At 40.5% G+C, this 14,411-nt stretch overlaps 1 protein-coding gene across 5 annotated transcripts in view; it reads left to right on the top strand.

Moving 5' to 3' along the window:
• LOC310957648 (rho GTPase-activating protein 12-like) overlaps positions 1 to 13,447 on the top strand; it is a 61,327-nt gene extending 47,880 nt beyond the window's left edge. For 2 of the 5 annotated variants that reach the window (XM_083928310.1, XM_083928307.1), the window contains 13 exons: positions 1,195 to 1,323; positions 2,143 to 2,217; positions 2,968 to 3,029; positions 4,113 to 4,194; positions 5,396 to 5,497; positions 5,790 to 5,888; positions 7,329 to 7,431; positions 7,743 to 7,862; positions 8,892 to 8,990; positions 9,214 to 9,291; positions 9,440 to 9,574; positions 10,221 to 10,326; positions 12,146 to 13,447. In XM_083928310.1, coding sequence (XP_083784436.1) covers positions 1,195 to 1,323; positions 2,143 to 2,217; positions 2,968 to 3,029; positions 4,113 to 4,194; positions 5,396 to 5,497; positions 5,790 to 5,888; positions 7,329 to 7,431; positions 7,743 to 7,862; positions 8,892 to 8,990; positions 9,214 to 9,291; positions 9,440 to 9,574; positions 10,221 to 10,326; positions 12,146 to 12,320 — 1,365 coding nt within the window. In that variant the 3' untranslated portion in view covers positions 12,321 to 13,447. The remainder of the gene's footprint in view (positions 1 to 1,194; positions 1,324 to 2,142; positions 2,218 to 2,967; positions 3,030 to 4,112; positions 4,195 to 5,395; positions 5,498 to 5,789; positions 5,889 to 7,328; positions 7,432 to 7,742; positions 7,863 to 8,891; positions 8,991 to 9,213; positions 9,292 to 9,439; positions 9,575 to 10,220; positions 10,327 to 12,145) is intronic. The other 3 variants (XM_083928311.1, XM_083928308.1, XM_083928309.1) reach the window with 2 other exon arrangements.
• The last annotated feature ends 964 nt before the right edge of the window (positions 13,448 to 14,411 follow it).

The following is a 14,411-nucleotide window of genomic DNA, read 5'->3' as shown; positions in this document are numbered from 1 at the left end:
ATCCTTACAATTCATGAAATATATAAAAGTCAGCATGTGTACAGCTCCAAATGACATATGGGTAACACTAACACTTTCACTTCTATACCCAAAAATACGCCTACGACACTTACTCCAGTGAGTGAAGAGGGGCTGCAACAAGGATTGTTTTCATTATGGGTTCATCTAAATAATGTCGAAAATAGGGCCCAACACAACTTTTAGCCCTTTTTTAAGTCACTTTGTTACACCAAGCCCAAAACTACAAAGGGAAAAATTCTCAATTAAAACGAGATGAAAAAGAAAGATGCTAAAACCTGTAAATGTTTGTAATTTTGCTTGATAAATTACTCGGGCTGGACCTAAATATTTGCATATGTCGATATTTGTTCCGTCGTTTTAAATGTTTTGGGGGTGGTGGGGGTGGTGGTTGTGTTCTTTTTTTACATATTCCTTAAAAACAATAATGCCTCACATTAAACCGTAAGACACATTTTGCAGCACAGCGTTTGCATATCAGCTCAGTGTGTGTCTTTACTGTGTTTTGCTGTCATTCACGGTCTCTTTTCTCTTTTCCTCTCCTCACACTCAGTTGCTCTGTGCGCTACAGCAAATACAGGACATCTGCTAACTTGTTCCGCTACCAACATTAGCTGCTCTGTTTCATCTCCGTTTCCGCTAATTAGCCTCTAATTTATGAATTCCACTGAAACACTTCAGCCTGTGCATGTCAGAGACAGGGAGACTGGAATTATTTTCAGGAGATTTAGTGAAGATAAACACAGTCTACATCCACACGTAATTACGCACGGAGCTGGGAGCTGGGAGCTGGCTGGCTCCTTCCAGATTCAGGCTGCGGCTCACTTCATCACCCCCGAGCCAGCAACGAATATCCAGATATTCGTTGTTGATTAGTACCGAATATTAGGAGCTCAAAAAATGGTATTAGGAGAGCCCACTGAAATAGTTAGTTAAGTTATCAAACAGATCTCTGTTAGTGGGGATTCTGTTCTTATGTCTTTGTTGCTTCCCCCACTTTGTGCATGTTCAGTTGTAACGTCATGCCCACTTTTGACAGAATTAGGCACACGTTCAGTTATAACTGAGGATGCATATTTTTTTATTCAGGTGAAAAGCCTTCTGTGTGTATGCATTTGCATTACGTAAAATTAAAAGTATACTGATAGAGTATGAATCCCTGTCACCTCCCTTTAGTACAACCACTCCCCTCCGCAGTTGTCTGGAGACGCTCCAAAGAGTCGCAGCCTGGACAGGAAACAGGTTGAGCCCATCGTCCTCACTAAGTGGAGACACAGCGCCTACGTCCAAGATCCCAACGACAAGGTCTGACACAGGGTTTTGCAAACTACACACTTAAGACTTACTATACTTTATATACCTAATTTCACATCTAGTGAAAAAGTGAGTGTTATAATCCATTTCTTTAAGAGTAAGGACTGCACACTCGTTAGCTCCAGATGGATCTGGTATATAATGTGTTCACTTGTAATATATAATGGTCAAAGATTTAATATAATTCCATGAGTCCAGACTTTCAGATGTAGACTGGTTGCTTTACAGCGGCTGTTAAAAACCAGGCGTTTCCGCGCAGGCTCTGCCCGCCCTCACCCGTACAAACACCAAGTCAGTAACCTGTCCGTAACCGACCAATCAGTGGTTTGTCCCTTAATTCAAGCAGACAATCGGCTTGCATGATAATAATCACACAACAGGAGTAATAATCACATCCTCATCTTCATGCCAAATAGTTTTTTTGCTTGATTCCCTGAGTTGATTGTTCATTCGAATCATTCCACCAAGAAACTGATAATTCAATCATGAACTTGATGAACTATTTGAGGGTTTTGGCCACAATGCTACAGACGTGATTTGGCTTCAAATAGTTGCTGAAGTTTGTAGTAGCAGCATGGGCATTGTGATAAATACCTGCCTCCACACCTAATTAATAATCCCTCCGTGCCTCCTGAACATCACACAGATACTTGACACACTTTGCAGAATTATAATTCCCTGCTAATTGCCATCGCACTCTTTCAGCTGTCCGTGTCTTCTTAACCTCTCATCATCTTCTCATTAACCTTCTGTTGTTAGTCCATGTGACAGTGTGTTGTTTTTTTTTTTTCATTCATGTCTCCTCACTAGGACGCTCCTCTGGGCCCCAAGCCCTCCTCTCCCGACTCTGACTCCTGCCCTTCGTCTCCCAAGCCCCCCACCTCTGTTAGTACTCACCGCCCACCAGGCTCTGTTCTGCATGGGTTTAACTTGGTCCCTGGCTGTAGGCAGTGGCACATGCCGCGGCTTATCGCAGGGTTTCTACACAGGAATGGAAATCTGGAAATAAAAAGAAAAAAGGATTTTGTCCCAGCATACAATTAGCTCACATATTCTCATATTTGTTGCAATAAAGATGTTTATCTTCATACAGCAAATATAAAGTTGCAGTGAGAGAGTAAATTTGCACTTGAGCCTGTGCAGAACCCCTGTTGTAAGCAGTGCTGATGGGTAACGTTGCAGAGGAACTGCTTGGTCTGGACTCTGAATAAGTTGTTGGGTGTGTTCCTGGGTGCGCTGATTGTCTGTGTTGCCCCTAAAATTGGCTTTTGTGTTAAAATCAGGAACAAACAAATCACCAGCTAAAAGATGCACAAATAGTTTTGGCTTCCATGTTAAAATCCACTCCTTTTAAGCGTTTTTCTCATTTATTGTAATCTGATGTCTCTGGGGATTTTCTGGTGATTAGTCACTTGTTTTTCTTGAGTGGGAATAATCTTTTTCTTTCGAGCTGAAGGCTGTGATTGTTGTCGTGGCGGGGTGGTGGTGGTGTTTTACAATGGAGTGACACAGTCTTTGACAGCAGCAGCTTTCTCTCCTGTCATCCTGCTGCGGTTTATAATCACAGTTGAAGTGATGGATGTATATGTAACCTGCTTCTTCAGTGTCCGTCCTAATGTTTTTTTCCCTCTCCAGCCATCTGAAAAGTGCGGCGTTCTGAATGTGACAAAGATCACAGAGCAGGGCAAGAAAGTACGGTGAGTAACTGGACCAATGTTGACAATTAACTGTATTATGCTGAGTTCATTTTAAAGGTACCCTGTGGTTTTGACCTCTAGTAGCACTATGGAGTCCATTTTAGAGGGGGTTTCCTTTTTTTGTTTGTATTTTGTGCATGCGCATAGGACGCAATACCCCAACAAAAACATGGAAGAAAGTTCCAGATCGTAACATAGATGTGAACAGTGTGGGTTTTCAATTATTCAAAATGTTTTATGAGGAAATAAAATGCATTCAACACATTTGTTTGGCCTCAAGGAAACACAACGTCAACATAACTTTTGTGCATTTTAAAACACTTCAGGCCACTTTTAAGCAAAATTGCTTAATTATGTGTACCTACTTATTGTTTTTCTTATTAAAGTTTGTATAAAAAGAATATTTAATTTCTTGTTAGGCCAATATTGTTCCGTGATCAATGAAAAATGTGTATTTCACATCTTCTTGAAGGATTTGAGACTTCTCTTTCTGTAGCACTGCTTGGTAGCATTTTAAAACTCTGTGCCAATGTCAGTGTGACATCTCAGTTACAAATTACTTAATTCAGTTTTTTTTTTTCGAAAAAGTTTGCACCCTTTTTTTCCCCCTCTCTGTTCAATAATGTCTCTACTACATCTATGTTCAATTTTGTCCAATAACTTTGCGTTTATTTGCCAAAATGATTTAAAGATCTACTCCAGACATGTATCAACACATACGCTCTGCTTGGAACAATCATGTGTATATGCCTTTTCTGTGAAATTAACTTTAATTTGAACATTAACATCCTTAAAAAAGCTGAGAATCTATAAATATGCGAAAATGATTCATTTCTATAGTTTTGAAGAGGGACTTTACATAAGGCAATATTTTATTGAAGTATAAGTAAACAAGACTGAGTTCCTGACCAATACTTTAACACATTGCATTCACCACCCAAAACCAAGGGTGAATAGTTAGTAGTTACTCAAAGTAAAGAGCCGATGTACTTTATTTATGACTCTAAATAATATATAATTATTATTATAATGTTTGAAAGAGAGGAATTAGAATATAATAATGTTTATGAACATCCGTTACAGGAAGAACTGGACTTCTTCCTGGACAGTGCTCCAAGGATTCACGTTGCTATTCGCCAAAGCCCAAGGAGGCGGGACTAGCTGGGTTAGTGAGACAAACCTTTCACCTTTTCTGTTTAACCACAGCAAGATCCTGTACAGCCGTGCCACCTTTTTAGGACTGCACTGCTTAAAAGTTTGTTTTCCTAAGTTATTGAGGAGGTCGTCAGGTCATTTCATAGGACATGGGGTTGAATTTCCTCTCCCCCTCCATCCCCTTCAATGCAGTCTTGCTAACACAGTGACTCCTTCTCTTCTCCCTACCATCTCCTATGATGGAAGGAATATGTACGTGCTTCCTCCTTCCATTTGTATGCTTCTCTCCTCCTCCTCCTCCTCCTCTGCATGCCAGACCAACCCCCCCCCCCCCCCCCCCCCCCTGTGTCTGTCATGATCCCAACCCCTCTGTGTGTTCTCACAGTGTCACTGGGGATGAAAATCACTGCATCATTATCTGCTAAACAGTTTCACTCTGTGGCTTCAGTTGACTTTAAAGAATACTATTTTACATTAAACATTAAAATGAGGCAGAATTGAGTTCATGAACCCATAGTTTTAATCAGTTTATTTCTTGAAAATGAATGGAGGTCTGCAGGGGTGTCATTCAGATGACAAAGGCAGGATAACTTTAGGTTTTTAGTTGCACGTGTGTATGCCGTATGGAGAAAAACTCCTCAGACTCTGTTGCTAATGTGAAACTGAAGTTTCTGCTAAGCTGGCACTGCAACTAATGAGCTCCAGAGGTAAAAGAAATGATAATGAAGTTATATTGTGTCACCAGGGTTATTTTCCTTAATTTTGAGAAATTAAATCCAGTATGCAAATGCGTCAAGTCAGTCTACAGAATCATCGTTTTACATTTATTTTGAATTAAATATAAAGAATATATGCATTTATTTAAGTTATTTTTGGTTATTACCCTTTTGGGAATTCCTGTTTGTGTGGGAACAAAATCAGACATTTATCAACAACAAAAGATTTTGAAGTTAACGAGAGACATCAAACAAATAGTGCTCCACAACAACAGCAACACCAGCACAGTTGCTGCACAGGAAGGTAGATCACATTTGTTAGAATAGCTGATAAGAAAGGTAAATACAAGCTTTGAATCTGTATGTTCTTCATTATCCAAGCCACATATTTCTTCTCATCTAAACAAATTGTCAGTCAAGGCTGAAGAGGTCAATATAAACAGGCGCTGTTGTGTGTTACTTGGCCCTCCTTTGATTTGTTTCCTCTTTGTCCAGTTTGGAGGCAGTCAGTCCAAACCCGAGTTCACTGTGGACCTGAGGGGCGGCTCGGTGGAGTGGGCTTCCAAGGACAAGTCCAGCAAGAAGCACGTTTTAGAGGTGGGAGAGCGCTCCGGCTCCATATCTTGCTTGTTTTTATTCTGTATTTGTGTTTCTTTTTGTATAATAATATAGCACTGATAAGTCTCAAATACAAACAAAAACTCCTTCAGGTGTAGTTTCAGGCATGTTACCCTGTTGCTCAACCTGTAAAGATTTGGGTCGGTTTAATTCCAAAACATTTAGGATCCTTCAGCACTCATGTAAAAATGACTCAAGCTAAAGACAAAGACAATTTAATAATACAAAAATAGAGCGTAACTCTGATGACTCATATGGTTTACGGTTGCAGGTGAAGACTCGGCACGGCACAGAGCTGCTGATCCAGTCAGAAAACGACAGCGTTGTCAGCGACTGGTGCCGAGCGCTGCTGGACACCATCAGCACCCATGTGAGGACCAACACGACACAGTCCTGAAATGTGGAAGCTCTGCCAGTGTTGCCTGATTGGACACAAAGTAGCCCAATCAGAGCCTAGAACATGCATATTACATGCTTATTTCATTTTTTATACACACACACACACACACACACACACACACACACACACACACACACACACACACACACACACACACACACACATATATGGGTATACAAATCATTTATCACAGAGCTATTACAAAATACTAAATGTAATTGGAAATTGTAATAATACATTTGTTTTTGCATGTCGAGCTACAGACCTCCTGTCAATCTTCTGGAATATAGTCCAAAGTATCTTTCTTAGAAACTGCCCAAACGATACAAAAAGAACCCAAAATTATCACAATATGTCCAAAACAATAGTTTTACCCAATGTCAGGTTCAAGCAACCTAAAACATCCAAAACATAACGAAAGAGAGAAAGACAACAGTTGTATGTTTTACTTGCAAGGAGAACGGACAGATATGCGTTCAGTTACGATCTCCTACCGCTCTGAAACACACTCTGCCGAGCCCTTTCTCTTTATTTCCTTTAGTTGGACCCTAGTTACAATATGAGTCATAGCTGTAAGGGAGACTGGACACACAACTGCAGCTCTTCACATGTTGCTCAATTCATTCTCTTTATGAGTGACGTGCTGTAAGGGAGAGGGGGCACATGTTGCTCGTCCTTGAAACATGTTCTGTCTTTAAACAGATGAGCAGTTTCTGTTTTTGCACAGATAGTTCTTTGGCGACTCATCAGCAGTCACGCTTATCTGATTTCTTCTACCTGCAAAACAACTCTGCACAAATTAGCTGTTCACACACACACACACACCAAGTAAGGTTAGTTTATATGTAAAGGCAATTGGAGTAAATATGAGATTACTTTATGTACAGTTATTCCAACACCCAACTTGTAAAAAATAGTCAGACTGGTTTGAAAACTGGCCACTTTGACAACAGTGGCCTCTGCTTCAACAGAATATTACGATTAGTTTAGAAACTGAAGAGTTGATTGTGCCAGATTGTTTAAATGAGAAACAGAGTTGACTTTGTCACTTAGTGCTGTCGCCATGTTCACTTAATGAAAATACGTCAATAAGTCAGACGTCCTTGAACTTTGCTGCATCTGCAACTGTGCACCAGCTGCTCAGTTTAACCAGTGAGGGCAAACTGAAAAGAGGGGATAGAGAGTGGGATGAATACAGCACAAATACTATTTGGTGTTGCAGGGTAATTAATCGCTGCTTATGTTTCTTCCAGTTTTTGCTAGACATCCTACTAAAACTAAAAAAATAAAAATATATATATACATGGGAAACTACTTAACTCAGAAATGAAACTGTTTGAATAATTTGACAAATAATTTTAGAAGTTAAGATGTTAACCTGTATCTTATTTGTGCGTGTGTGTGCGTTAGGCCTGGGAGTCTGATGAGGCCATTGAAGAGGACATGCCGGAATCGCCTGGTGTGGAGAAACATGACAAGGAGAAGGAACACAGAGACTCAAAGAAAGGCCGAGGTCTGTGTGGTATTTAACCGTGTTGAACAGATCTATAACCACATATCACATTTGCTGTATTTTAACAGTAAAGTGCTGCATACGCATTTTATAATAAATCATCAAAAGTCAAACCAAATACATGACAGCAGGCTGAACGAACAGGTACATTATACAAAACTGAAAATGAAAGTGTCATGTGTCCTTCTTGCCCCATAAAACAACTGCATTATCAGTTTCATCCCTTCAAAAATATCAAACGGCTCTCCGTGTTCGCTATGTGTTGGGACGAGTGGTGTATAAAACTGTGCTGTCCCATCTGTCCTCTGCAGCCATGAAGAACTCCACCAGCATGGACGCCTCCGACAACAAGAAGACCAGACACAAGCTGAAGAAGTTCCTGACCCGCCGTCCCACCCTGCAGGCCGTCAGAGACAAGGGGTACATCGAAGGTACTTGGAACCACAAACTTCTCTCACATCTGTGGAAAAGACTCAGTTTTCCTACTTTCTTAGGTATTTTAGGTCGTACATTTGTGGAATAAGCTGCTGGGTTTTAACCACAGGAAGCTCAACTTTAGAAAATACCTGTATGTTTACTGTCATCAGTGTTTTGGATAAATCAGTAGTTTTATAGAGTCCAGTTTGCCAACAGGTAGTGTTGTTTTTGGCGGCCTGTTTTACTTTTAGTCTAGTCTAGTTTTAGTCGACTAAAGTCTGAGCGTTTTAGTCGACAGAAAATTGTATATTAGTCTCTTTTTAGTGATGCAATTATATTTAATCAATATTATAAAAGTACCTAGTAGTATTGAGGAAACCAACATTTCCTTTGAGCCAAACCCATGCACATATCTTTAGTTAACATGCACATATCTTAAGTTTACAGCAGGTACAGGTCTAGAAGAAGTAATCCAATTTATGTTGATGCCAAATTCAGTTCAGTGTGATTTGCTCTGTGAAATACAAAACTGGTGAAAGTATTTGGCCAACAAGGGGAAGTTTAGTGCACCTATAGAGTGAGTCAGTCAGGTAGGAACTAAACACACACTTTACAGACAAATACAAACAAATACACACACGCACACAAGTCTCACACACAGACACAGACACACACGCTAGTCTCACACACAGACAAACACAGATAAAGGTTCGTTGACGACAATATTTCGTCATCATTTTCGTTGACGAAAACAACACTACCCACAGGAATCAGTAAAAGTTCTCATTCTACAGTTCCATAATAATTAAGCTGAAAACATTTCATAATTATAGTCATTTTCTATACTTGTTGATGAAGTTTGTTGCCTTGAAGAGCCCACAGAAGGAACGCTGTCCTTTCTTGTACATCTCATAGAAACTAATAAGACACAGGGGGGTGTTGCAGGCCACTGTAAAGGCCTGACTGATGATAAAACACACGCTGCGCCAAAACGAGGACTCCGGGCTGTTTTATGACGGCGCTTTGTCTTTGCCTGTCTTCAGATCAGGTGTTCGGCTGCAGTCTGTCCAGTTTGTGCCACAGGGAGAACGCCACAGTACCGATCTTTGTCAAGATGTGCATCGACCATGTGGAGAACAACGGTGGGTTCAGATATGTGTCACTTTAACACACCTGAGCCAGAAGGAAGTGATTCTGTGTTTTTTTTTTATGTAACTGCAGTAAAAGTAGGGTGGATTCTCTGCCTCATGATAACACGTGGATAGTGACTGTTGTCCTCTGGTGCTCGAAGCAAAAAGAAACAAACTGCAGGAATAATTTTCAAAACTGAACTGATTAATGATTTCCTCCCATGATCCTCTGCAGCTCTGTGTGTAGACGGGCTGTACAGAGTGAGTGGGAACCTGGCTATCATACAAAAACTACGCTTCGCTGTCAATCACGGTAAGTCACTGCTTTCTGGGACAACACGGAGAATAATGCAAAAGGGTTATTTCAGAGTAACCTTACTTGACATTTCTTTTGTTCATGTATTATGATTTTAAGTGTTTTTTCGTTGAGCTCTCTGGCTGAAGGGTTTGTGTGTGTCCAGATGAGAAGGTGAACCTGATGGACGGGAAGTGGGAGGACATCCACGTGACCACTGGAGCCTTAAAGATGTACTTCAGAGAGCTGCCCGAGCCTCTCTTCACCTACGCTCTCTTCCATGACTTTGTCAGCGCCATCAGTATGTGTTAAATACAGCTGTACCACGAATATCTCTATTTATTCTTGCATTAACTCTGGCTTTTCTGTATTACAAATCATGTTGCCAGCCTCTTAACGTCTTGAAATGTACTGCTGCAAAACCCCAAACTATCTTTTCAAATTGAGAAGTCCCCTGTGATGTGGACCATTTTTTCCCCAGGATATCCTTATGGAGAGGTTTTTGTGACAGATTGTAGGCGTACTTGAATGATTTAAATAGATTACAGGGAGGTATCGAATAGTGAAACATTTGATTTGAGGTTTCATTCTTTTTTTTGTCCAGTTGGGAATTAAAATTGAATTACTTACCTCATGGAAAGTGACATGGGACCCCAAAATCCCACTTAGAAAATCACTTAGCGATTAAGGGCGCACTCACTGGCCGCAGGTATGCGCGGAGCGGTTACACTCACACTGGTCAAACGCACTAGGCTTTACCCGAAAAACCTGTTTTGGCCCAGTGCGAAAGGACAGTGTGAGTGCACCCTAAGTGCTGGAAACTTAGCCATAAACCACCAGCATCAAGCAACTCTTTATCCAACATTGCATGAGTGAAAAGTTAAAAGAATGCACGAATCCTCATGTTCACTCAGACTTAAATTCATGTTGTGTTTTCTTTTCCGCAGAGATACCAGACTACAAGCATCGAGTTCAGTCCATCAAAGATCTGGTCAGACAGCTGCCTAAACCCAACCATGACACCATGCAGGCTCTCTTCAAACACCTCAGGAAGTGAGAAAAACTCTGTATTTTATTGATTTCTTTTCCCCGTCAGAACAGAATAGTTTACTACAAACAACAACAACGAAAGGCACCATTCCACATGAAAACAATGTGTATCTCATGCAGACATTTAGGGCTGCAACACTTGGATTATGTAAATTGTTCATTAACATCTACAAATGTAGAAACACTCACAATATTCAATCTACAAACATTAAAATGGAGAAAAGCTGTCACATCTAAAACAGGAACATGACAATGTTTGGCACTTTTACCTAATAAATTACTTTAAAAAAACTATTAATCAGGTATCTGAATAGTTGTTTTCTGATGACTGATTAATCGGCTCATCATTTGAGCCCTACGGCAACTTACATTTGAAGTGACGTTAAACCAGGGATCAAAATTACAGCCTTTCAGGGGCCAAACACTGAAACATATTATCTTTGGACACACATAAATTGAGGTCATCCATCATCCCAGCCGGCAGCGTTGGAAAGAAACTAAGTACATTTACTCGAGTGCTATTTTAAGACACTTGAGTATTTCTATTTCCTGCTGCTTTTACTCCACTGCAATTTAGAGAAAAATATTGTTCTTTTTGCTCTGCTACGTTAAAGTTATAATCCGTAAGATTTGAGATACCTTGTTTCAAGCGGCCTCTTTGGTAGTAAGATGTAACTGCAGGCGCGCCTGTTCTTTCAGAGCCTCCATCTTGTCACGTTCACAGTTGAACGGTCTTGTTTCTCTGTCTGTCTATCCTCCATTGTGATTCCGCAGTGATGAAATGGACCTGTGCCGGTCAGACACATTAGAGCGGGCCTTGTTGTATGACGTACTCATACTTTTTTTTAGCTCTTTTCTAAACTTTATTGACACATTCACGTCTCTACTTGATACCCTATATGTTACCCTCTTAATCCCATACGCGCACACACCTTCCTTTTACACTTCTGCCCATATTACAAGCCTGACTCAGAATTTGCAGCATACGCTTCATTGCCGAGCTCCATTGGGGCAGACCAACAGCTGCTGACTGACGTGAAAAGCGTCACTAACAGCGCTGCATTTGAATTTTGCGCAGGACTGTCTGTCACAGGCACTCAGATTGGAATACTCCGCAAAGCACTTAATACAAGTGCTTTTATTAGTGGGTCATATGATCAGTCACCATTGTTTTACCTCACCCTTTGATAGATAGGAACTTAGCAGACAATTAACTAGATGAAGATCATACAGATTATACAGTAACTTGTACATAATACCTTGAGTAACTTTGTAGACTTTGCTACTATTCAAACGAGCTCCGCCTCTCCTGGCTGCAGCATTAAAGTGGATTAGCCTCACAGCCGTCACACATGCATCAATAATTACAATCCATGAATCCTAAATATTATTCTCATATGGATCTTTTTGCATGAGTACTTGTTTCTTTTTGATAATTACTGCAGTAACATATTGAATGCAGGACCTTTACTGATTACAGAGTATTTCTACGCTGTGGTTTTTCTACTTTTACTCAAGTCAAATATCTGAGTGCCTCTTCCACCATACCGGCCAGTAATCCGTTTAGATGATAGCATTTATTTTTAAAGTTTGTCTCTACATATTACTGTTGCTTGAGTGCATCGGTATGTGTCTTAATTTCAATTCTGCAGCATTATAATGAGTTTACAAACCTGATTCTACAAATATAGTAACAGCATTATGGAGCAGATTGATGAACAGCAGAGTATTTCTGTGTGAAGTCTGTGTTCTTGTTGGGGTTTCTTTTCCTTTAGGGTGTTGATCTTTGACACTGTGTCTAACTTTCTCCTTGTTGCTGCAGGGTGATCGACTACGGTGAGGAAAACCGCATGACCACTCAGAGCGTGGCCATCGTGTTCGGCCCCACGCTGCTGCGGCCTGAAACGGAGACCTGGAACATAGCTGTCCACATGGTTTACCAGAACCAGATAGTGGAGCTGATACTGCTGGAGTACGAGAACATTTTTGGCAGGTAGGAAGAGACGCTGGAGGCTTTTCTCTCTCTTTCTCCAGGCCTGGCTCTGCTCGATCCAGCCCGGGCCCCGGGCAGCTTCTCTTCATCTCAAACCAACCTGCGGTCATCGGCTTCTCCAATCGTACGACATTCGGACCAAAGCCACGCCAATATGTCATGAACCAAAACATAGATGTAACTAACTAGCGACCAAAAAAAAAAGCACTTTTCAGTTTAATTTTCTCCTGCAGCTGTTTTTCACTGCAAACGTTACATCCTCCTGTCCTGACACTGGATTCCTAAAACTAATACATGGGCCAAACAAGCCTCTACTACTGCACAGACTGACTGAGACCAAAGCAGAAGAATGGGCCCCAACAGCCTCTATCACAGAGAAGGAGGCGTCAGTATTGGAGTTTGGAGAATGTGCTGTACTGTATAACGTATCATCACGCCTGTGTGAATCCCACCGGGGAACCAACGGAAGAAACCAAACTCCTGTCCTTGGCTTTAGACATATAGACACTAAGAGAAGAGACCATTAGAATACGGAGAAGGAGCGATATGGAGGTCTTTTATTTAGGAATTAGATGAACATTTTCTGCCGTACTGCTCTCCCTTTCTCTTCCTCTTTATTTTGAATATGTTGTTCCCCTTCTGCCTCTTTCTATCTCTAAAATACTGGACCGGGGTCCTCTGAACACATATGGAGTTATCACTTTGTATATATCTGCACGCCACTTTCTCCATTTGGCTTTAAGAACAAATCATCCTGCAGCGATCAGAACTTTAAAAAAGCAAAACAACAAATGGTACTCAGCCGTGTCTCTCCTCAACTCATGGATATTAAGTGTTTAGGCAAACAGCCTTTAAACATGACACCATTGATCCATCTGTACAGTGTTTTTGTGCGTGCATGTTGATGGGGTGGACGGATGAATGGATTTAATGACAGTATATTGTACAAATAGTAAATATAAGTATGTATGCCTGGAATGTTGAAAAATATGATATGAGGGAGGAATCGCTGTCTTGTGATCATTGTGTGACCAACAGATGTGAGTAATAAAGTTATGAACTGGGGGTGTGGAGGTCTACCTGTGTGTCAGCTTAATGAAAGGTTGTTGAATGTAACTTTGGAGAGAAACCGTCGACTTTATCAAAGTGGAATAAAGACCTCTAATAAGAGATATTTTCCAAAGGAAACGTTGTTTACTTATCCCTTACATTGACCCTTGTGTTACAGTAGTTCCTCCTACTTCAGTGTGAAGATCAACGGGTTGACACAACCTGAATGATTGGTCTCATCACACACCCAGTTTTAAACGTAACCTGGAACTTCTCTTCAAATCAAACCATGCAAGCTACATTTTATGTTCAGCGACGTTCGAATTGTGACTTCTAAGTCAGAGGTCTAAGTATCACACTGACTTACACTTCATATCTCATATTTGACTTCCCATGCCATGACATTGTATCTCATAATATCGATGCTTTGATATTCATGCAGTCTTCATTTTTTATCATTTTCTCCACCCTGTGGGAATATAATTTTGCTGTAGCCTTTGGATATCATTGTCAGGAATGTGAAGAAAATTCAGTGATTCAAAATGGAATATATAATGTTTCAATGGACTCTGTGCTCTGTGACAACTAACATTATTTACCAAGAAGACTGCTCTCAGGTTTCATCTTTCAAGCCTTAAAACTGGTGATTCGCTATTAAATGTGCCACTGCCTAACTTGATTTTGTGCAAGACACAATATGGCCCTTGAACTGGTACCTTACTGGCATGCAGCTTTAATGAAGTTGATCAAATACACCTATGACCTCCCTGCTAATGATAGGCTGTATTTTTTATTATAGATTATGAATAGTAGATTTTTTTAAAGGACAAAAGAAATCGCTTATATTTCTGTTAATCTACATTAGCACCAGTGACGTGATGTGTATGCCTTTATTTTATCTATTATCCCTTACGTTGGTCATATGGTATGACCAACGTAAGGGATAATAGTCTACAACACTACTCTTCTGTCTTAACACGCATGGCACCATAATACACATCACAGAATGCAAACTTTTTAGAGCTTTTTTATGAAAACTACATCA

The sequence above is a fragment of the Echiichthys vipera genome (assembly GCF_963691815.1).
Source record: "Echiichthys vipera genome assembly, chromosome: 15".
NCBI classification, from domain to species: Eukaryota; Metazoa; Chordata; class Actinopteri; order Perciformes; family Trachinidae; genus Echiichthys; species Echiichthys vipera.
This window is presented reverse-complemented; position numbering and strand designations above follow the sequence as displayed.